The sequence below is a fragment of the Ruditapes philippinarum genome, unplaced genomic scaffold (genome assembly GCF_026571515.1).
Source record: "Ruditapes philippinarum isolate M1 unplaced genomic scaffold, ASM2657151v2 ctg891_1_1_1_1, whole genome shotgun sequence".
Classification (NCBI taxonomy): Eukaryota; Metazoa; Mollusca; class Bivalvia; order Venerida; family Veneridae; genus Ruditapes; species Ruditapes philippinarum.
This window is the reverse complement of record NW_026857262.1, coordinates 254,578-277,675: the sequence shown is the minus strand read 5'-3', so window position 1 is coordinate 277,675 and position 23,098 is coordinate 254,578. Positions and strand designations below refer to the sequence as shown.

At 31.3% G+C, this 23,098-nt stretch overlaps 1 protein-coding gene across 2 annotated transcripts in view; it reads left to right on the top strand.

The window, feature by feature from the left end:
- The first annotated feature begins 2,812 nt into the window (after window positions 1-2,812).
- The window catches only part of LOC132749222 (metal transporter CNNM4-like), a 29,329-nt gene continuing 9,043 nt past the window's right edge, over window positions 2,813-23,098 (top strand). The window contains exons 1-3 of one of the 2 annotated variants that reach the window (XM_060738938.1): window positions 2,813-4,181; window positions 10,344-10,487; window positions 22,153-22,284. In XM_060738938.1, coding sequence (XP_060594921.1) covers window positions 2,843-4,181; window positions 10,344-10,487; window positions 22,153-22,284 — 1,615 coding nt within the window. In that variant the 5' untranslated portion in view covers window positions 2,813-2,842. The remainder of the gene's footprint in view (window positions 4,182-10,343; window positions 10,488-22,152; window positions 22,285-23,098) is intronic. The other variant, XM_060738937.1, reaches the window with a different exon arrangement.

The window sequence follows — 23,098 nt, the reverse complement described above, 5'->3', positions numbered from 1 at the left end:
TATCTGGCACGACAACTACTTGGTTCAAATAATAGTTTCAGATTAAGAAACGGTTATAATAACCATGTGAAATCATCGGTCTTGAAAAAATCTTTACATCAATGTCATATTAGAATTCGTATTCATTGATTAAACTAAACCTGATATTTTGGATGTGATGTACTGAGTGTCCACATAGTAGTACTAATGTCCACATAGTAGTACTAATTCAACCATTACCTGCTCGAATTGATTACCCTATGCATGCAGATTTTAATTCGGATGGCCCAGAGTACCAGAGTACAAATGTCTAGTACTGGTAGCTTGCCCAGAAACGGTAGGGTGGCTAAACTGTGCTCTGCAGAATTCAATATCACTGAATTAGATTCAAGGTAGGACAAATCTATTACATAAATTTAGAAAGGTTGAGGGCTAGTTTTCAATTCTCTAATTTCCGATATATTGCGATAGTATATGTAGTATGTCCAGATATTGACATGGACAATAAATAGATATATACATTAAGTTATAATAAGTCTAGACGACGTTCACTTGTCCCCTTAGGTCGTGTTTGACATTATCAATTTAAGCATAAAGATCTTGTTAACACCGTTTTGGTAAATCAATGTGCTATAGATACTGTTCGAAGTACATGTCAAGTCTGAGTCAAGTATTGTTAGACTAGTTTGATAATGATATTTCCACCTTTAGTTTGATACGATAATAGTTTCACACCTTTACCAATTTTATTGATATCTAGAAGGTATAATAACAAGTATATTATTTATTTAGAAATTGCAAATGACACAATTTCGTACAACAAATAAATGCACCCGGTTTAGGCAACTGATTAACTCCCAGGTCCAGTATGTCTTTTTTTCTCTCTTAAAATGTGTTGCCTTCTTTATGCCAGTCTGTAAGTTATATACATGTATTTAGGACAGGATAGCATTGATCAGTTTCAAGTGTTGTAGATCTTAAAATAACATAACTTATACATATATCAGGACAATATGATCGATATCAATGAGGAAACGTTATTAGTCATATTGTTTAGAAAAAAAGATATGAGCCGTGTCACGACAAAACCAACGTAATGCGTTTGCGACCAGCATGGATCCAGACCAGGATGGCAAGCTGGTCTGGATCCATTCTGGTCGCAAATGCTTTACGTTGGTTTTGTCGTGACGCGGCTCATATCAATTTTGATGGCATATAGATGTAGAATAATGCACGGTCCGAATTCAAATGCGAAGAAATATTTATTACATGCTTTTCGGTTGTTTATAGATATAAATCAGTGATATAACACTGATAATTTCACTGTTTAAACTGTTTGAAATTATCAATTTGATAACTTCACTGGTTTGAATTTAAGCCCCTGACGTTGTTTCGGTGAAATACCAGCGTTCACAGTACTGGGAACCAACTTAATGACGTGACGTCGTATTATTATTTGGCGCGCTTTTCATTCAGTATTAGGTTAAATGTCTTTTTGAAAAATTTCTTTGCATATAATATAAAGAAATTTGTTTAGTTTAGTGTAAGATCGAAATACATTTCACCTTGTGAACACAAAAAGTCCATATTTCACTCGTGGCTGCGCCACTCGTGAAATATACCTTTTGGTGCTCACTCGGTGAAATATATTCTGATCTTACACTGAACTAAACAAATATCCTCTATAAATCACGGAGCCGATAGGCCTTTTAGGCCAGTAGACAAAGTATTTGATCAAAAAACCTTGCATTATTATACTACAGTATATATAATATTGCAAGAATAATTAATACCCTTTCCCATTCAAAAGAGAATTGATAAAGATATGTTGAATTACATATAATAGATTGAGCGTGGAAGTAATTTTTCTGACGTGGTTGTATGTGTTCATTGACGTCATATTTGACGTCATATTTATACTGTACATACATCGTGTAATAATGCACTTATTATCACGTATCCATGACGCTTTTAAGATTCCGTAAAAATGATATTGCATGGCCGAGCATATATTTTGACGTGACGTCATAAGCGTTAAATAAATATAGCGTTAAGACGCGCTTAATGTTAGCTTAATATTAAAAGGTCACTTAAAAGTTGATTCTTTTTACCTGGAAAAAATCTTATTTTGGGTTTGTGATAAATAGAATATTATATTCGTGTAGTTTCATTACTTAATTATTGAATTCGTTGAATAAAGTAATATTATACTCGCCAGAGGCTAGCATAATACAATGAGGCTATGCTTAGCTTCCGTTAACAGTTAAACTGAGAGCTAGATATTCACGTCTGAGGATTGATTCTTTTCTTTGAATGCATACAAAATATAAAACATATTTCAGAAAGAAATTATGAAAAGTAATATTTTCATTTAGATCTAAATGATGTGAGACAGATGTATACAAATATAATAGATAACTATGTCTGACATGTAAGAAAATCTTGTCTGCATGATATGCTAGAAATTACAATCCTACATGTATATTATTTTAATATGCTTTACCTCTCTTTATGTGCTGTATATGTAGTTTTCATGAAATGTAGCTTATGAGTCGGCTTGTTCTGTGAGTGTACCGTGTGTTCCGTTAAAATTCTTCTCCCTACTTTGTAAAATAAAAAATACCTGTTTTAGATTTATCCAGAGAAAAGAGCTCCCTTAAATCAAGCTTTATTAATTAAAATATCTGACATTCTTTTTTTACCAATAATCAGAGTTGTAGCGTAAAAAATCTGTAAACTACACATAAAAGAAACACCTTTAATTTTAAAGCAGCATTGAAAGCAGATAAATCACATTTAGTAGCGTAAACCCTAAATCAGATGTCAAAATGTACGCAAATGCAATTCTTACGTTTCACTAGAAATGGCCGATCATGGACGCCTAAAAATTTGTTTACTTTTATTTTGTGTTATATCACTCCAACATGTCATTAATGCAGATATTATAGCTGCCGAAATTGAAGCAATTGTTCCTACCAGTACAGAATCTCAAAGGGATGCGTCAGGATCCCCAATTTTTGTCGCAGAAGCTTCGCAAAAGATTTTATTAGTTGGTCGGAATTTTTCCGCTGATTCGACCGTAGCGTTTACATCAAGGGCGGCTGAGAAGGGAACTCATTGTGAAAAACATGGACAGTTAACATCCATGTATAGTGTGGAAAACTCATCAGAAACAACAAATCATAGAGGTATCCTTAAAGTAACATTTGATAAGATAACCCCTGAAGGAGAGTATCTTTACCTTTGTGTAAAAGAAAGAATTGGTGAGGATATCTCTTGGATACATCAGGGAAATGATCCTTACTTGAGGTTTACCATTTCAAAGGCATTAACTACCTTTCTACCCTTATGGCTTCAGATTATTTTTATTGTTGGACTGCTTTGTCTCTCGGGGCTTTTCAGTGGATTGAACCTGGGGTTGATGGCATTGGATAAAACTGAACTGAAAATCATTGAAAGTTGTGGAAAACCAAATGAGAAGAAATATGCAAAAGTGATATCACCTCTCCGGAAACGTGGAAATTTTTTACTGTGTACATTACTGCTAGGAAATGTGCTTGTTAACAACAGTTTAACCATTTTACTTGATAATGTCAGCAATGGACTTATTGCTGTTATTGCAGCTACAGCTTTCATTGTTATATTCGGTGAAATTATTCCGCAGGCCTTATGTTCTCGTCATGGGTTAGCTGTTGGAGCTAAGACAAGATTTATAACATATTTTTTCATGATCCTAACCTTTCCGCTTTCATTTCCTATTAGCTTGTTGCTAGATAAGATTCTTGGAGAAGAAATTGGTCAAGTATACAACAGAGAAAAGCTTCAGGAGTTGATTCGTGTGACTAAAGATTTCAGTGCTTTAGATGAAGATGAAGTAAACATTATATCTGGGGCATTGTCATTGACTAAGAAAACTGTCAAAGATATAATGACACGTATTGATGATGTTTTTGTTCTAGATTATAATGATATTCTGAACTTTGAAACTATGTCAGAAATTATGAAGAGAGGTTACAGTAGAATTCCTGTATATGAAAATGAAAAGAGTAACATTGTTGCTTTACTGAACATAAAAGACTTGGCTTTGATTGATCCAGATGACAACACTCCTTTAAAGACAATCTGCAAGTTTTATCAGCACCATCTGATCTTTGTTTTTGATGACCATAAGCTTGACCAGATGTTGCAAGACTTTCGTCAAGGTTAGTTATATTTTTATATTAACTAAAAATTTAATGAGTGATCAATCTAGAAATTCCATATGACACACCTTTTTTCTCATCAAAGAGGCAAGCTGACAATCATCAGCTGAAAAATAATTAGATCATCTTGTTTCATTTTTTAAATTTTCCCCTTGAGATATGAAACAACTGTTAAGATTTACAAATTTAGAATGGATAGACAGTTGATCGATTCACCCTCATGTGTAAGGGAAGCTCTGATTGGCTAAGGTGAGAATGCCAATGGGCAAGTACCAAGCACATTAAAAAGCATCAATTGGTTGGGATTTAACATTTTCTGCAAACAAATCACTAACCATTTTGGGTTAAAAACTACCAGATTTGCATTATGTCAAATGTGATGCTGTCATACACATATTTTGAAACTGTGCGTCTTTCTAGATTTTGATGTTGATTTATAACTGTTTAATGCTTAGATAAAATCTAAAATCATTATTTTATAGATGAAGTATCATAATATTCTTCTCTCTAACCTACAAGTATAGATTGAAAGTTATAAAGTTATGATATTTTTTCAGCATGTTTTTCTGTGTTTGATGTTTTTCCCTGCAAATATTTTTGGATACTATATTAGGTCTCATGTCACTTTTCACGTTTTTTTTTTTCATATAACAAAATTTTTCTTTCAGTTAAAGTTTGTTCTTAATGAAATTTCCAGTGCTCTAGCAGTTTTTAAGTTAACCATTTAATACTCTAAATGGTTTTGCATTTTATGTATGTAATTTTATGTAAGTATCAAAATTACACCATCCTGGAGGTATTCAGCTACACTATTTCTCTCATGACAATAAAGAACCAATTGATTTATTTATATTTAGAATACTCTTTTTATGTTTAAAGATATTGAGTGGAGAAATATCTTTATTGAATAAACTTATAAAGCTTGCTCTTCATTGAAGATTTAACAGGAGTTAAACTGTAACTATTGTTGCTGATCTAAAAATGGTAATCATACATATACATTGTAAAAGTGTATTGAGCATAAATTTCTATAACTGTTAGTTTGCTGATCTACCCCTACAACCAAAGTGAACCAGTACAGACTGCAGACAAAGAACACCCAGCATATTTGTCCCCTTTTTTCATGGTATGCACTCTGTTTGCTTTTCAGTTAGTACTTACAAAAATGCATTTTGAAAAGTTCCCTAAAAATGATGAATGGTTTTGTCCAGATTGACAGATAGACAGATCCATTTAAGATATTAAGGGTTGTAAGAGTTGACATACTCATTTATCAGTCATTGTCCTCAGATCCTGTTGAAATTGTTCAAATAAAAAAATCAATAATTGTTCATGAAATAATGACTTTATACTAAATCTCCTAAAAATAATGTATTTAAAGTAAATAGCTATTTGTGGTTTATACAAATGTAAATAAATCATAAATTTGGAATTGATACAATATACCCAATACCCGTGTGATATACTGTACTTGTAGGTGTAGGTGACATCATTCAGATCACATGTTTAGAGGATGGTTTATATTTTGAAATACAGTAATGTTATTGAAATGTTTTTATTAATTTTAAGTTGAAATTTTTCAAAATGTTTCACGAAAGAAAATAGTTTTGGTTATTAATTACCGTATCAGAATTTAAGATCATGATCACACTTGACAGACTGACTTCATAATCATATTATGTTAATAATTTTTAAGGATCCCCTTCTCAAGCCTTTATTAATAAATTGTTTTCCTTATATAAATTATATTAAATATATGTATAATGTTGGAGTTCAAAATTGATTTAACAGATATTTGAAATACTGCACAAAATTATATTCTTCACACTACAATGTTCTATAATTATATGTTCATAACAGTGTTTGCCTTAACCTGAGTCCTCTTTAACCATGGCTGAATTTGTGTAAGCCTTTTGCAATAGACAGACATAATTACATATACATGTACAATGCTGTCTTGCATAATTAATTGCAAGTGTTCTTAACATGTCAACTGACAGCAGTAACAGTATTAAGATATGGCTAGTTTATGTTAAAATGGTAACATTATGTAAACTTTTCATACATAGATCTGAAGAGAAAATACAAATTACCATTATGACATAATTTACACAGATATAAAGTTATGAAACAAAAAAAATTGTTAAGCAGTTTAAAAAACTGCCCTGAAATTTAAGTTAAAACATAGGCAGTTCTGATTTTTAAGCAAACTATTTAAATAAACCATTGATACTGTAAGATTTAACTATAATATATGTACATTTGTAAATTATTAAATAAAACAATTTTATGGTTCCATAATTAAATGAAAAATCACTACTTAAAAGCAGCCTGCCTCATATTTTTACATTGTCTTTTTTTGTTGTTTTCTTGTATATTAAACATTTGAAAAATATTTTCTTGTTCCCTGAAGGAAAGATTTTATCAAATGTGTAAAATCAAAGTGCTTTAAGCTTTATAGTATGCTAATTTGCTATGATCTGCATTATGGCTGAATATGCTAAGAGAAATGTCTTCAGGGTTTTTTTTCTGACCCATTTTGATGGCCATTATTGGGTTATGTTCCCAATGCCAAAAAGTTTGTTTGTATCCCAATATCAAGGAAAAATTCAAAGAACAATTTTCAAAAAAAAGAGTAAAATTATTGTCATTTTGTTATGTTAAGCACCATATACATTGTATAGAAAATTGGTATCTTGCATTAATTACAAATTGTGCTTAAATATGATTAAAATATAGAAAGGTATTTAACCAAAAATTTGATTTGTCTTACAATAAATTTGGTGTATACAATAATTATGTTGTCAGTTTTTCACAAATTGTCTAAAACACTGTAAAAATGCACAATTCTGGGGGGTCTTGTCTGTTGGATTATTTGTTAACCTGTTAACAGTTTTTTTTTAACTTTAGTACATTGTTGTATATTATACATATACATATATATAACTTATATGGTTTTGATTACCCAAAAATACGATATTAATCCATATACCTGCTAGAGCCAAAAGTTTTTCAAGTTTAGGCCCACCACCAGTACAGAGTCTGGCCAGCCGGCACAACCGTATAGTCTAGCTAGGCTCAACGCTGTACTCATACACAAGCTTACATGTAGTACTAGTTTTTGTATTTTGATAAAGAAAACCCTTAAACTTTAAATGGACTGTTCACAGTTGCATATTTGCAACTTCAATATTAAAGTACATGTGTTCATGTAAATGATTAATTTATAGCAATAGGTATATACAGTATATTATATTCAAGTTTTGCATAATATTATTTTAATATGGTATGTATAAAGATAGTGTCCCGGGGAGGATAAACAGATATGACCTTGTATTCCTTGAAATAGGTTATTCACTAGCTAGGTTGAAAGATAATGTAAACTAGATACAATAGTTTAATGGTTTGATGATGAAATTATACACCGTTTTTTTATACATGATGATTTAATGAATTCACAGGCTGACATATATTATGTCAATATGTTTATCAAAATTATCATACATTAAACTAGGTTAGCGTACTATCTCTTACTATATAGTATCTATTTTTACACTGTGTTTTGTAAACAAAATGTTAAGTATATCAATAAATGCATTTATGTTAAACTTAAAGGTACAAGAAAAAATACAATTTAGCTGATTCTACATATTTAACCCTTACCATTCTTAATATCTGAAAATGGATTTGTCTACCATTCGAGACGAAACCTTTCATTATTAGCTCTATTTTGCAAAGAAAAAAAAAGTGGAGCTATTTGTGGACACTCTTGTCAGACAGCATTGTCATTGGTTAATTTTTAAGTTAAGGTCTATTTTCTATGATACTGTGAAATGTATTCACTTCAAACTTATTATACATGTTTATTGTCTTGAAAGGACACTATTTTAAAAGGGCAGATAATCCTAAAATCATTTTTTGCAAAGTTATTTTTTGAGCCCTGATTAATCTGTTTGTTAGTTTCATTTTCTTAGGACATGTAACTATAAAAATAATTCACTTCAAACTTGATATTCATTTTCATGTTCACTATCAAAATATAATACCATTGCAGAAGGGAAGATAATCATAAAATTCATTTTTGCAAAGTTATGCCACTTTTTTGACGTTTTTTTCTTCTCAGGTAAATTTGAAGTTCATTTCTTTTAAACTTTTTTTACAGTTTTAAATTGGAATGCATTTCTAAACTTCATGAACTTTATTTTCTGAGTTATGCCCCCTTTTGATTTTGAATTTTTCGGTTGTCTTGTTTGCTTTAGGTTATTGAATTACTTGTTCACTATCAAATATTAAATAGAATGATGCTGAGGAAACATAGATGTATATAGAAATGCACACATCTATATGCTATTTAAACATTTCCAGACATTCTAATTACATAAAACAATATGAATAATGCCAGTCCCAACAGAAAAGTTTATCAGAAGGAAGAAAACTTTGTTTTCTGTAAATTCCTGACAAAAAAAACTTTGTTTTTGGTGCGTAGATAAACTGGACATCTCATCTTGGTCTGTTTAGGAAATTATGTTTGGTTAGTGGTACATGTATTTCAATGTTCATTCATATACATTAAAGGAGAAAGTATGTATATAATTAAAAAAAAATGTTCACAGTGTTTTCATATATATTCATTAAGTTGGTATGCTCAGCCTTATGTCCTTGACTTAATACTTGTATAAATGTTAAAGGATCTCAACTTAGGTCTGGTCCAAAGCCTTAAAGCAGCACGCCTCGAGATTCATGCTAATTTTCATGAAAAATTTGAAAATGTATTTGAATGTGTATATAAATACAGTGAAGTAACTAAAAGGAAGCAATGTACACATTATCAATGCCACTTACAAACCACGTAAATTACCAAAACGTGGTCAAAATATGCATAATTAGCCTTTACTGCGTTAGTAACGCAGTAGAAATATAGATGTAAATACTGAAAAATCAGTCAATAATCGCACATAATATATAGAATATTTCTTGAATCGTGAAACTTTATACTTTTCCTTACATGATACATCTTAGTACATTTTTCTCAAGTTTGATTTTATTGAAATATTTTGACTCGTCTGGAGACATGTAGCTCTAAGTATAAAATTGAGGCTTTTTATCAAAACAAAAAGATGCTCAAAATATATATACAACATTTTAGTACACACTTAATGCATAAAATATACAGTTGCATACATACAGAAAGCTTTAAATATATATACTTATTTATTTTATAGAAATGTTTACTTCTCCAGGGATTTATTGAAATGCGTTTATATGAAGTGCGTTGAATAAACATTTATTATTGAGTTATTTTAAATGAAAGATGTCTAAGTTGTTACAGGCTTGCAGAACATACTTATAAAATATTGATACACAACAGACTCTGACAAAGGTTCAATTAAAATGATTGATTGCTTAGAATTAATTGATAAGAGTTAGACACTTTGTTCAGAGGTAATAAGAAATTTATAAGTTTGAATAGAATTTATCTATTCTGCATGACAGCAGCTGTTGTTTTGGAAGAAAAATTATACAAATATTATGTTTTGTACAAAGTCATTAATATGATAGTCCAGTTATAAAGATAACTTGAGTAAAAGGGAAATGCCACGAAGAGTTGAACTGATAGTCTGATAATCAAATTCATGCCATATAAAAATAACTTCAGAGAATGGGGGCATTTTTTCCTATTCCAAAAACTATGGTTTTTGCACTCTATTCTGTATTGACACAATTTTTACACTGCTTTTTTGCAAATGTATAAAAATAAAATAAGTGTCAGGATAAAAAACTTTAGAAGTACAGGTTCATACATGTACAATAGTATGTAAAATTTATGCTCCTGATCAAAAGTGTAGTAGAAGAATTTCATAAGACACTTTGTCTTTCTTTTAAGAGATTTGAAATGCATTGTGTATATTGTAAATTGTAACATCATACTAACATGTATAATATTATAACCTGTTTTTGAGATAGTCTGAAAAAAATGATGACTTATTTTGAAAAACATTTTAGTTTTGTTTGAAAATCATGTCATATTAAAGGCAAGAACAAAAAATGCAGTTTGTCTTTTTACATGGACTTGTTAATATACTAATTTAATTATTATCAATTTTTTTGAGATGGTGAATGAATTTTTAAAAATTATTTTGTATTCTGTTTATATTTTTATAGGTCATTCCCACATGGCGATTATACGACGGGTGAACAACGAGGGGGACGGGGATCCGTATTACGAGACACTTGGTGTTGTTACACTGGAAGACGTAATCGAGGAAATAATTCAGTCGGAGATCATTGATGAAACTGACACTCTAAGTAAGATAAATATATTATAATAGACAGAGCTTATCTTTTACTGAGCTAACATGTATCTTTTACAGTAATAATCAATATGGCTGATATAACTGTAATGGTTATGGTGTTGTTTTATGTATCTGTGATAATAACACCAGGCAGATGTCTTTTTATGACTGTCAAAACTAAGTTTTTTTTGGGGGGGGGCGGGGAGAGGGGGGTGTCAAAACTCTCCCTCATGTCCTTTTATGAATGAAACTGTTATGATTATATTTATGATTATATTTCAAAGTTGCAACTTATTTAATGTTATTAACCAACTGGTGTTTGTAGATTCTAAAAATATCAATTATACAAATTTATTGACCTTTTTATATTCTGAACAAACAGTATTTCATTTCAAATTAATTTGTGTATATTTTAGGCACACATGATAAAATCACTGTATTTTAATGATACAATATTTACATGTATTTAGTACATATTTGCAATAGTTACCCAGTTTTTTTATAAAAAAAATGTAAACATGTCCCTTTTTTCAAAACAATGTTAAAAGTATATGACTGATATACTACTAAAAAACTATATTCTTGTTTTAATATATTACAAACCCAGCAGAGCAAGGCACCTTCAGAATTTTTGCTGAGAAATGTTCGAGACAGAAGTTAAATTTATTGTGATGTCATACTTTTGGAATAATTATTGTGGTTGTTGTAAAGAGGTGAATGCTGCCTAAAGGGAGGCCACTCTGTAAAGGTTTCACTGTGTGAACATTTTATGCCAGAAATTGGTATATACTTGGGAAAAAAACAATTCATGTTGAGGAGAAACTTCATGTATTTCCCTAGAAAACTAACCTATATCTACATTTGTATCTAAATAAACTTGGGATTTTCCTGATCTCAAACTAATTCCCAGGGATTGTCACATTGTCTATTTTATTGCATGATGATATCCATTTATGATTTACAGAAATTCTGTCATTTATGGACATTAGTTCTGTGCGTGTATTGGCACATCTGTCAGGGGGGAAATGTTTCTTAAGAAAAAAGGATAAGAATTTGTTTTAAGCTGGTCGATGGATGAAATATTACCTACACTAAAAGTAAAAATATTGATCTGTATTTATGATATATCCTAGATCATCATCATGTACATGTATATGTATCTGGGATGACTTTTGATGATGTATGTAGATAGAGGTCCATTTCTTACCCTGTAGCTACTGATGTCTAGCTTGGCCTTGAAATTTGTTAATTGACCATAATATAGCTAGCTTAAGGTGAAATATAAATGTTATATGTTACAAAAATAAGGTTTCCTTTGCATTAACTTTATTTTAGTTTAGCATTGATATATTTTATTGCATAATTATATAATACAGACATTGAATATACAAAAGGTCATATACATTTTGTAATACAAATATCAAGTATACATGTAAATTTACATTTCTTATGAATACTCAAGAAGTTGGGCCACATGTAAAAATTGTTAACAGTTGTTGAAAAATTGTTTGGTACAGGAGTCTCTAGGAGTTTCACTCTTGGAGTCCGGGTCCATGGACCCCCATATTTGTGATTTTGGGAGTGCAATATGACTAGCTTAAGTGGTCCTTATATCAAAACTTACTTTGGGCAAACTGGTTATTAATAAAAAATACTTTTCAGTACTAGGCTTCTAAAGGAATGGAAATTTTAGTGTGGGTTGCAAGCTTTGAGGGGTCCTTTGGATGCACTCCTGATGAAACATAGCTGTTTTGCTACCAAAATATGCATTAGGGCCATAAATATATCCTAAAAAGATTATATATATCTTATTGAAGTGGAAATGAACTTAGTTTTAGGTTATACAATTTAGATACCAAATAATGGATTAATCAGTCATATACCACATGATAGGTATATATAAACAAGGAAGGAAACCTGGTTATTTTTAACCATCATTTAGGGAATACTAGTGATCAACACTGATGGTATTGTGTCTTAAATAAGTGTTATTTATAGTGGAAACCTCGTTTACAATGATTGAAAAAAACCAAATCATTTTTGTTTGTTTGGAAAAAAAACAACCTTACTTTCGTTTTGAATTCTCAGTGTTTCCACACGTCTGAGTTAGTAAGTTACAAGACAAAACTGTTAAAATTTCAGAGGGCTTTAAGTGAATGCCTGTTTCCTTTAATTGGAAGAAACTTAATAAGGAGAAGAGGCTCTTTTATAAATGATAAAAATATTAAAAAATTTTAACCCTTGTTAGAAGGTCCCAGATAGGCAAAAGTTCCGTGTTCAAAACAATGCAACTACTTGTTAAATATATTAGGCTGAATAACTCAAGCTTTTATGTCTATTTTGTCTTTTAAAGGTCATCAAGTACAAAAAAATAATTTGATATGAGTGGGGGTATTTGCGGTAAACTGACTTTGTTGAAAAGAATAGCTGAAATTCAGTATTTTTGTCAGTATTGATTCATTTTATTTTTCTATAAATATTTTGTCACTCAATTACGTAAGATTGGTTCTGATTTAATTATTTATATATTATTTGTAAATCAAAACAAAAATAAATGTGTTTTATTTAAGGTATAAACTGGAACATTGATTTTTATATTTTTGGTTTTTTACATGTACTGGTAATGGTATGTACAACAAGAGCTGTCGGTAGGACAGCAACGCTCGACTATTCTTAGTGCTTGATTGTAAAACAAAATGCTTGATACAGTTACCTCCTCCTGTTTACAGGTTGGGGTCATGATGGTGAACAAGTGTGCAAAGTTTAAAAGCCATAGGTCAATGGACTTTGAAAATATTTGAACTATTACTAAAACTTTAACGTAAATTCTAAGTCGAAAAAGGGGCATAATTCTGTCAAAATGCTTGATACAGTTACCTCCTCCTGTTTACAGGTTGGGGTTATGATGGTGAACAAGTGTGCAAAGTTTCAAAGCCATATGTCAATGGACTTTGAAAATATTTAAACTATTACAAAAACTTTAACATAAGTGGTTACGCCGACGCGGACGCCGACGCTCGGGTGACTACAATAGCTCTACTTATTCTTATAGAATAGTCGAGCTAAAAATTAACCCTATCTGTAAAAATGATTGTCAAAATCAAAATGAAATAAAAACTGTAACAATTTGAAACATGAAACACATTTATACGAGCTCTGTGTGTTCCACAAGTTTTAAGTTATGTGATAAAAGATATACATGTATGTGAGGGGAGAGAGTGTTATAGTGGCTAATTGTGTCTGCCTCTCAATCCAGGGATCATGAGTCCAAACCCTGAGTCACAACTACATGTATACTACATGTATGTTACCTTATATAATATCAGTGCATGTTTGTCCATGAAGTGGACATAAAAAATTTAGCATAAAAACAGTTTGTTAAAACTAAGCTAATATGTTTTGAATACTGTGATGCTGATTATCTAATTTACATTTTTTTTATGTATTTATCTGTAGAAGCAGTTTTCATGCACTTTATAGCACTAAATCCCATAAAAGTACATTTTGTTTAACTCAGCCATCAGAATATAACATACATACTGTGACATGTATCGTTACTAAAGGGGCTTTTTTTCCACAGGTTGGGGTAGCAACCTTGCCCTTAACTTTTAGGGAAAATTGTTTGGTATATTTACAAAAAGGGAAGAAAAAAATTGATGTAAATTCAATTTTTAGGGAAAAAAGCAATTTTATCTTAAAGAACTTTTTTTTGGAAGCAGCCCTTTAACGCCCCCTGCTATAGAAGGGAAAAAAACGCCCTGTACTATACAATGTAATTGTGGTAAAACATTTAGAAAAAAGTAAATTAGCTCCAGATACATGTATAGACTGCTGTCAAGATCAGCTCAAAAAAAAAATACAGTGCATTGTCTAACATTTTTAAGGATACAAAATTCATGTGGATTAAGTTATATTCCTCTAGGGCTGTCCAATATCTGGACATTATACATGTATTATCTGAATCTTTCATGTGTTGCTTTCAGTCCAATATACAGTCGTTAATTAAGAGTTCAGTGTAAAACAGATTCATTTCATTTGTATAACATGTGACAAGAAGAATTGATAAAATTGATTTAGGCTTGTCTGCAACATTTCACCTCAAATTTGAACTAGTTGCCTTAAAATACATGTAATTTACATTGTATGTAAAGTTGGCCAGATAAAAGCACTTAATTTATAATAAATCCACAATTATGACTTTCTTGTGACACATGCCTGATGAATAATTCATGACATACATGGCTGAAGACCATAATCTCTTAATTAAACTGACGCTTTTGAGTGGCATGTTACTTCACTTTAAGGTACTATGCACAGTCATACAGGTAGAGTTTTACCAGTATCATTCACTTGGCAGATTTTTGTTAAAGCCAAATATGACTACAATTATTTATTTTGATTATTTCAAGCAAGTTAGCTGCAACCTTCTTCATGTACACCTTTAGTTATTGTTTAAAACTTTTATAAACAGTTAGTGGTACATGTGTTATGGTAGTGGTGGCGGTGTTGGTAGTTTTCATTCAGGATCATGGCAGTAAGCCACATTTAATTCACCAGAGCACAGTTAAGCCTCTGCATCATTCCAGGGAAGGCTGTCAAGAAGTTTACCAGTACTAGTTGCCTTCACTTTCACAAGGAACTGAAACTTTTGTAAATACCAGAGCATATCTACAGTGCAAATGACACAGACGTAGACACATGTACAGATATAACTGTAGAAATGACTATATTTAGCTCCCTTTTTAAAAAAAAAGTCAGTTATAAATGTAGTATATGCTGGTCTATATGTTTAATTCCGGTGGTGGTGAGGGTAAACAAATCAAACACACACACACAATCAACAGTTTAATGAGCTATTAACTTTTCCTAAAAAAACTGTAGCATTAGTGTAGTAATACATGTAGTAGTCAATGTATTGCAGTAAGTATTGTAATATTTAAGTTTTGCAATATGTAAGTAAAAAAGTAATATGTGTTAACTGTATCACAGTGTATCACAATATGGATTTGACCTTGAGATTGCATGTTTATTTGTTTAGATTAATAGCTTTAATTTACCTGGTTATTGTAATGCTGTGAAGATATACCTTAAACTGAGCGTAAAATGACCTTCAATTTTACTACTGTAACAGGAAATTCCTCAGGTTATTTTTTTGTATCATGATGTTGATGTTCAGTACAAGTCCTTTATACAGTGTCAGCAAAATCTCATGTTTCTTTATAAAATTAATGATTTCTTTTCTATATTATAAACTAGTAAGTTGAGATTGAGTCAACAAGGTCCATCATAGATTTAAAATAGACAATACTTGAAAATCCACTTGGGCTAAATAAAATAAATTTTTATTTCTCAGCTCTTATAGAGATGTGAAGATAATAATTATATAAACAACTTAAGTGGCGGCATGGTGGAGTGGTTAATGCATCAGACTAGTAATCTTAAGTATTGCTGGCCGTGTAGACTCAGACCCCATCAATCTGTGGTAACCTGTTTTTACATGAGCAAGAAACTTTACACCCATTGCTCAGTACTTAATTGTTGGCTCAAGGAACGGTTTAGAGAGTGTTTCAATAAGCTTACGGCTTCCAACACAATCTGATAAACTAAAATAAATTCATAGTATCAACTAATGTGCCTAGGCCATTTGGCTAGTCCGCACATTGATAAAGTCTGACCTGAGACCTCAGTACTATTATGGCTTCTCGGTTTTATTTGTTTTCATATTTAAATCATTCAAACTAAAAAAGGACAGTATAGCTTGGTTTTATACTTTTTCATGGGTGAATTAATTATGCTGTGGGTTTTGTTAGTTTGACAAAATAAGTGAAAGATACAGTCTTATCCTGAACAATGCCAGGGATGTGGGAATAACTGTGATTTTGCTATCTTAATATTGTCGTTCATAGTGCTAGGATGTGAGAATGATTTCTTAAGGAATTGTCTAAGTTCCTATTAATCCTCCAGGATTTGGGGCTTAGATTTTCAAATTTTTGATGTTTGCAATATTTAAAAGAGTGAACATTTTCTTCTTTCATAAAAAATTTTAAGATGTCAATGATTTATTGGGGAAAGAAATTGTGTACCCTGAATCTCTCTGGCAGTATCAGCCTTTGTGTATAGTGCATTGTTAGGGCAATCTTGAAAACCACTACAGAAATAGGAAATGGCCACTTATAGAGTTTTATATCTTTAGGATTGCCACTTGTATTGAACTCTATGAACAGCTATATTTGTCCGTTATTACATCACATTTATTTGGTATTTTCCAGAGCAGGAAATGAATGAGAAATTTATTGAATTCTTGGCACTTTTTATGATGTGTCAATGTTTGTTAAGGAAGACGGATATTCACAATATTTCTGTTTGATTAATTTCCGTGATTATTATTCTGATATTAACTGTCTTTATGTTATGTAAGATTTTCCTCTCAAATTATACATGTATTTTACAGTGTGCAGTGTCATATCTATACATGTAATGCACCAAAATATGGCCTGTTGTATGTATGTGTGTCTATTTGAATTTATTTATACTCACCATCAGTTGCCCGTATGGACAAGTTCTCCAGAAGAGTATTAGTCATTTTAGATTTTGGAGGAAAGTGTTACATACAGAAAGATGCCCCAATTCCAGTAGCTTCAGCTGGTTCTTTAGTGTGCCAAGTGTATAAGCACTCATACATAGGACCTCTATTCGAAAGTCTCATTCAAAAGACTGCATGTTTGTAGTAATCTTAGTTGGCTCCTAATGTAGAAATTACGTGTCTAATGCTCTAACAGATTGAGCATGTCTGGCTTATTATTGATATTAATGTCACACACATTTCTTTTGCTGTTTTAGTGTTCCATGTAGTATAAGCTACATTATACACATCAGCTGTTTTCGTAAGTTTTTATTAGAGTTTGATATCAAATTCAATATCAGATCCTATTTTATGTCACTGTGACACACGTCGGCTTTAACATGCACCTTGATATCACTTCTGAAAGAACATGTTGCTGTAATACATGATGTCTAAGTGTTTGAGATTTCATTGCCACTTTTACAATTATGTCATATCATAGATCTTGGATATAATATCAGCTATTAGCATAGTGTCAAAACAAATAACCTAACAGTGATATTTATATCTTTGTATCATGCTTGATAAATAAAACCAACTAATGAAATTCAGTTAATGTAACATACAACTGTACAAATGTATTTTCAGTTAACAGATAAAATTTTTTTATGACATCCCATACTTACCAGTGCCACACTTAATACTCACTGTATTTTGTCATTCATTTTATATTTAAAAATCTATAGCGGGAAATGATGATGATGTACGTAACAATATGTACATTTCTAAATAAAACACAACTTTTACCATAAATGTTTATTTCCATGATGAGTCATACAAATTTATTACAGAATATTTTGGCAGTATTGTCAGATATGTTTATATTTTATCGGCTTCTACAAGCATTTTATAGACTTATTTCTAGCCACATGTCAGATATTTGGCACTATGTATGTATTTTAGGATACATAGAGTCTGTAAATAGAAAATTATGATTCTTTTTATGGTTCCAAATGTGCCTGACTTTTCCAGATTGATTGTATTCTTTTAGCCGGCCTGATCTTGCTTATTTGTATAAATTGGATTTTTTCCATTTAGATTTTAGGATGTTACATTGACTTTTAATCCCTTTAGCCCTTACCTTGGTAAATTTGTATGAATTGGATTTTAGGATGTTACATTGACTTTTAATCCCTTTAGCCCTTACCTTGGTAAATTTGTATGAATTGGATTTTAGGATGTTACATTGACTTTTAATCCCTTTAGCCCTTACCTTGGTAAATTTGTATGAATTGGATTTTAGGATGTTACATTGACTTTTAATCCCTTTAGCCCTTACCTTGGTAAATTTGTATGAATTGGATTTTTCCCATTTAGATTTTTGAACCATTCATTTTAGATGTGGGGGATTTTATATTTAAAAACAACAGCAATAAAATTAAGATGTAAAAGTCAGTTTAATATCTAGTGAGTATTACTTTTACAGTAGCTCTATACTGGAGACATAGACAAGTCATTGTCTGCGAGTGATGACTTAAATTTACCCTTGTGACCTGTGCAGACCATGATCTGAGCCAGCACATCTGTGCCAGGGAACGTGGTCCACACTGTTCACCATTAAATCAGCACTTACCTAAATCTGATACTAGGAAATGGTTTTCTGAAGATTGACAGACGAAGGAGTCTATTTAAAATATTTAGCATGGTCGGTGACATCTCACCAAATTGAAATTTTAACAAATACACAACAACAATAACAACAACAAAAATGCAACAACAAACATGTAAGATTTGTTATTAAATGTTAAATATTAAGCATGCTTTTGTAATTTAGCAGCCGCTTATTGATTTTTAAGTGTAGTAGTTGTTGGATAATATCATCTTATGTTGGCGCCAGTAAAATTCCAATTGAAGATTTTATGTGCCCGAATTAATATTTTGTCTCATTTTGCGTCATTGGCGAGTAACAGCGGGAACCCTGGTTAAGTTCTTTAAATCATAAACTGGACTTAACTTCTCTGTTACCAGTTCAGTCTTATATAGTGACATAATTTCTTATATTTTTCACTCACTCTTCATCTTTACTATAGTGTCATAGTGAGACTGTTACTGTAATCATATATATCAGTGCTAAATATTTCATTAGAACAAATGCTGTTATATTAGATTACAATATTGTTAGATGTCAGTATGTCATTGCAACATTATCAATGCCCTAGAGTTTTTTTAATCAAGTAATATGTTACTCGTATATGAAAATGCCAATTTAAACTAATTCTTGTCAGGATATGTGTGAATATAGAAACTTTGCAAGCTGGTAAATGAATCACAGAATTTGACCTTCATTTAATGGTTAAAGGTTGTTTTAGTTTTGTATCGGATAGACTAGAAGAAATCAATGTAATGGAAGGGTTCTCTCAATTAGTTATGGATTGGTTTACACCAGGCTGGGATGATCTTTGCCAAGATTCTGTCATTATGTGAATCTAAAATACCCAACCATACTTTATTACATCTGTCAAATCCTCCACCATCCTATCTCTCCATGATTTGTTTACATTGGAGATGAGAAAAAAAAATCCAATTTATCAAAAAGTATTTATTTTCTTTGATCAGTAATGTTTGTCATTAATCTATTAATTCTATTAATGTTTCCAATTAATAAGTATGCATAACGAAAGGCTTTTTAATGGATTAAATTATGTAAATAATAGATAAAAGCAGATATTTCAGCTATGACATAATACAGATATAGTAAAACCTGTGTTTTGAAGAGCCATATCTCTTATGTACAGGCCATTGCCATTAAACATAGTGTTAAGATGGCAATTTGGCTTGTTTTTGGGCTGGAATTAATTTTAAATCAATTTTCAGCCTCTCACTATACCTAAAACTTAAACATTAGTAGTAGTTGCCCCCCTTTGCATTAGTACTAGTTGCTCTCTTTGCATTAGTAATAGTTGCTCCCCTTTGCATGTTATGCTGTCAGAGGCACTATCTTACATTGACATACAATTTAGGTTAAATTGGTAGAGAACATTTACCTTCTTTTGGCTTCTCACTGGGTACGTAATGACTAATGAATCCTTATTAATAATAAATAAGCAAAAACTGATATTGCTTTGTGGTTATTGCTTTTTCCTTGTACTTTTGACAGATCCTGGAACCGAACGAATTTCTAGTGGCCAAATTTCACAACTTTCCAAAAATGGTTGACCTGATTCTGTTCCAAAAAGGGTTGAAAAACATAGCTTCTATATTATTTATTAAGTGGTACTTAGAAATGCTGAATAATTCTGTTTGAAGGGAATGCCTGACAATTAAAAATGATAAAGACACCTTAGATATTTGCACTGAATGGTCTCCATATGAAAGTTTGACTGTGTAAAAAATAAATCTTTTATTTTGCTCATATGAATAAAATAAAACTGATTAAAATTATTCTAAGTTGGTAAACATTTTAGGAACCATCTTGAATATTCTCCGATTGTCATTAGATTAATAACAATGTTACATGTTTGTTGTAATAACGTGAAACCATAAGCTCTCACTATAATTTTATGTGCTTTTACATAGATCAACCATTTTGATAAAATCTGACAAATCTTGTCGGATATGATAATGGTCAGAAGTAATAAGTCAATAATTAATAGGGTATTTATTATTTGAGCCACGTCATGACAAAACCAACGTAATGCGTTTGCGACCAGCATGGATCCAGACCAGCCTGCGCATCCGCGCAGTCTGATCAGGATCCATGCTGTTCGCTTACAAACCCTGTAACAAGTAAAGAAACAGATAGCGAACAGCATGGATCCTGATCAGACTGCACAGATGCGCAGTCTGGTCTAGATCCATGCTGGTCGCAGACGCATTACGTTGGTTTTGTCATGGCGCGGCTCATTTATAAAGAGCCTGCCCAAGTGTACTCTGCGTATTGTCTAAGACTGGAGTACAGCCAGAGTTGGTGTCTCAAGGGTACATCTTCATCATAAAATTTCTGGGACGATATACATTACTTATTTACTCTGGCCTCGAAATTTTTTGCCAATATTGAGGCTTGTTTTTTATTACATGTATTGGTTAATGGTTTTTGGTATATTTCGCTGCTTTTCTTCCTGGATGTGATAAAAGTAAATGATAATTTCATTAAGAATTTACATATGTATGAAGAAGAGAGAGTTCATATAGTTAGGTCATATGTTATTATTATGTTGTAGGCCTCCATTGTAGAGTTAATAATAAGTTTACCTATAAAATTAATGGTAGCTGACTATTATCACATACCTATCCCCTTTAACTGATGAATGTCTGGAGAATTTGATCAAGTCTTAGACTTTGTTGTGGAAAAGCTTAAGAATCCATCAGTGATCTTTGTCAATTTTTGATTAGTGAGTGGAAATTTGATAATAAGGCAAATGCTAGCGTACTTCTGAGTGATATTAAAGTATTTAACTTAGCCATGTACACTGGTTTGACAACTGTTGAACATTTCCAAAATCTGTGGTTGGCCAGCAATTTTACCAAGCACTGGAGTTTGCAAATAGCACTGTTCGAAGGCCTAGGTTCATTTGTCTAAAAATAAATGTTCACTTTGAGGGGATTGTTGTAGAATAATGCACAGTCAGATGTTTCTTATATATTCAAAAAGGCAAATAGTCCTGAATGATTTATTACAAAGGGTTTGAACAATAAACTGCATTTTTGTTCCTAGGCAATTCTAACAAAACATTGTTATCTATTTCTAATCTAATAAGCTAAAATGAAAAAAATGATAAAAATTAAAAACATTGACAGAGGAAATAATTTTCATGAAATTATTTTTGTTGATTTAAATGTCAGATATATTTATTGACATCATATCTGATGTCATATATGACATCATATGTGATGTCATATTTTATGTTAACATTCCTTTCCTTATTTTGTGCATCATCATATAGTAATGCACCCAAGGACAAATAATATTTGATAAGGAAAAAGTATGAATAAGCATGTTAGAATGTTGCTTATTGATTGGGTGGATAAAAATTGTAATATTCTGTATATCAGAGGCTTGCGTATACAGTGTATGTAATACTATTATAACTTTGTGAATTTTTCTCTATATTTTCAGCGGACAATATCAAGAAAGCCCCTAGGAAGTTACCGCGCCAGGACTTCAGTGTGTTTAACCAGCCCGATGATGACAACAAACATATTCTGTCACCTCAACTAACGGTGGCTGCCTTCCAGTTTCTGTCTACATGTATGTATTCTTCTATCAGTTAGACTAAATGCAACACACTAAATACAGTATTTTGATATATACTGCACAAGGTCCTTGTCAGAATGATATATGCTGAAATCTTGCCTTTTCACTTGCAGAAATGTGCTGTAAGACATGTAATTCATGTCTTTATACAAATTTATATACAATAATGAATGAAACATGTAAGAATTAGATAAAAAAAGTGATAATTTTCTACTTTGTGAAGTGTCGAGAAGTACTGCTTCAACACTGTAGTGAGTTAAATCATTCTACTGTACCATGTTCAAATTGAATTAAACAAATTTTTACCAGATACTAGTCAGCAATCAGCTTTGATTATAAATGGGGTTAGTTAAGTTTGACCAGGTGTCACCCCAAAAAAATCATATATGTTCAAAATCAGAATGTTTACTGGTTATAAAATTAATCTTTCTGCTTGGTTTCTAAAATATTTTTTTTTCTAAGGAAAGTCTATGACTTTTTTTGCATGTTTTAACTTTTATTATAATTAAAGTATGTTAAAGTCAGTTGTAAAGGTCACAATAATCCCCCATAGAAGATTTAATAGATCTGAAAAATCTAACTTTCAAAGCTCACATAAGTAACAAACTTGATAGCTTTAACTTTCAAATTAAACTTTAAAAGCTCACATGAATAATAAATCTTCATACATTTCAAAATTAAAAAAATACAAAATAAAGTCTGCCACAAAGCAATTTGCATGAGTTCCTCCAATCAATTGTTTCAAGACAATTATAATTTAGCCAATATCTTCACTCATTTAGCCTTTACTAAGCCAATTTGCCAATAA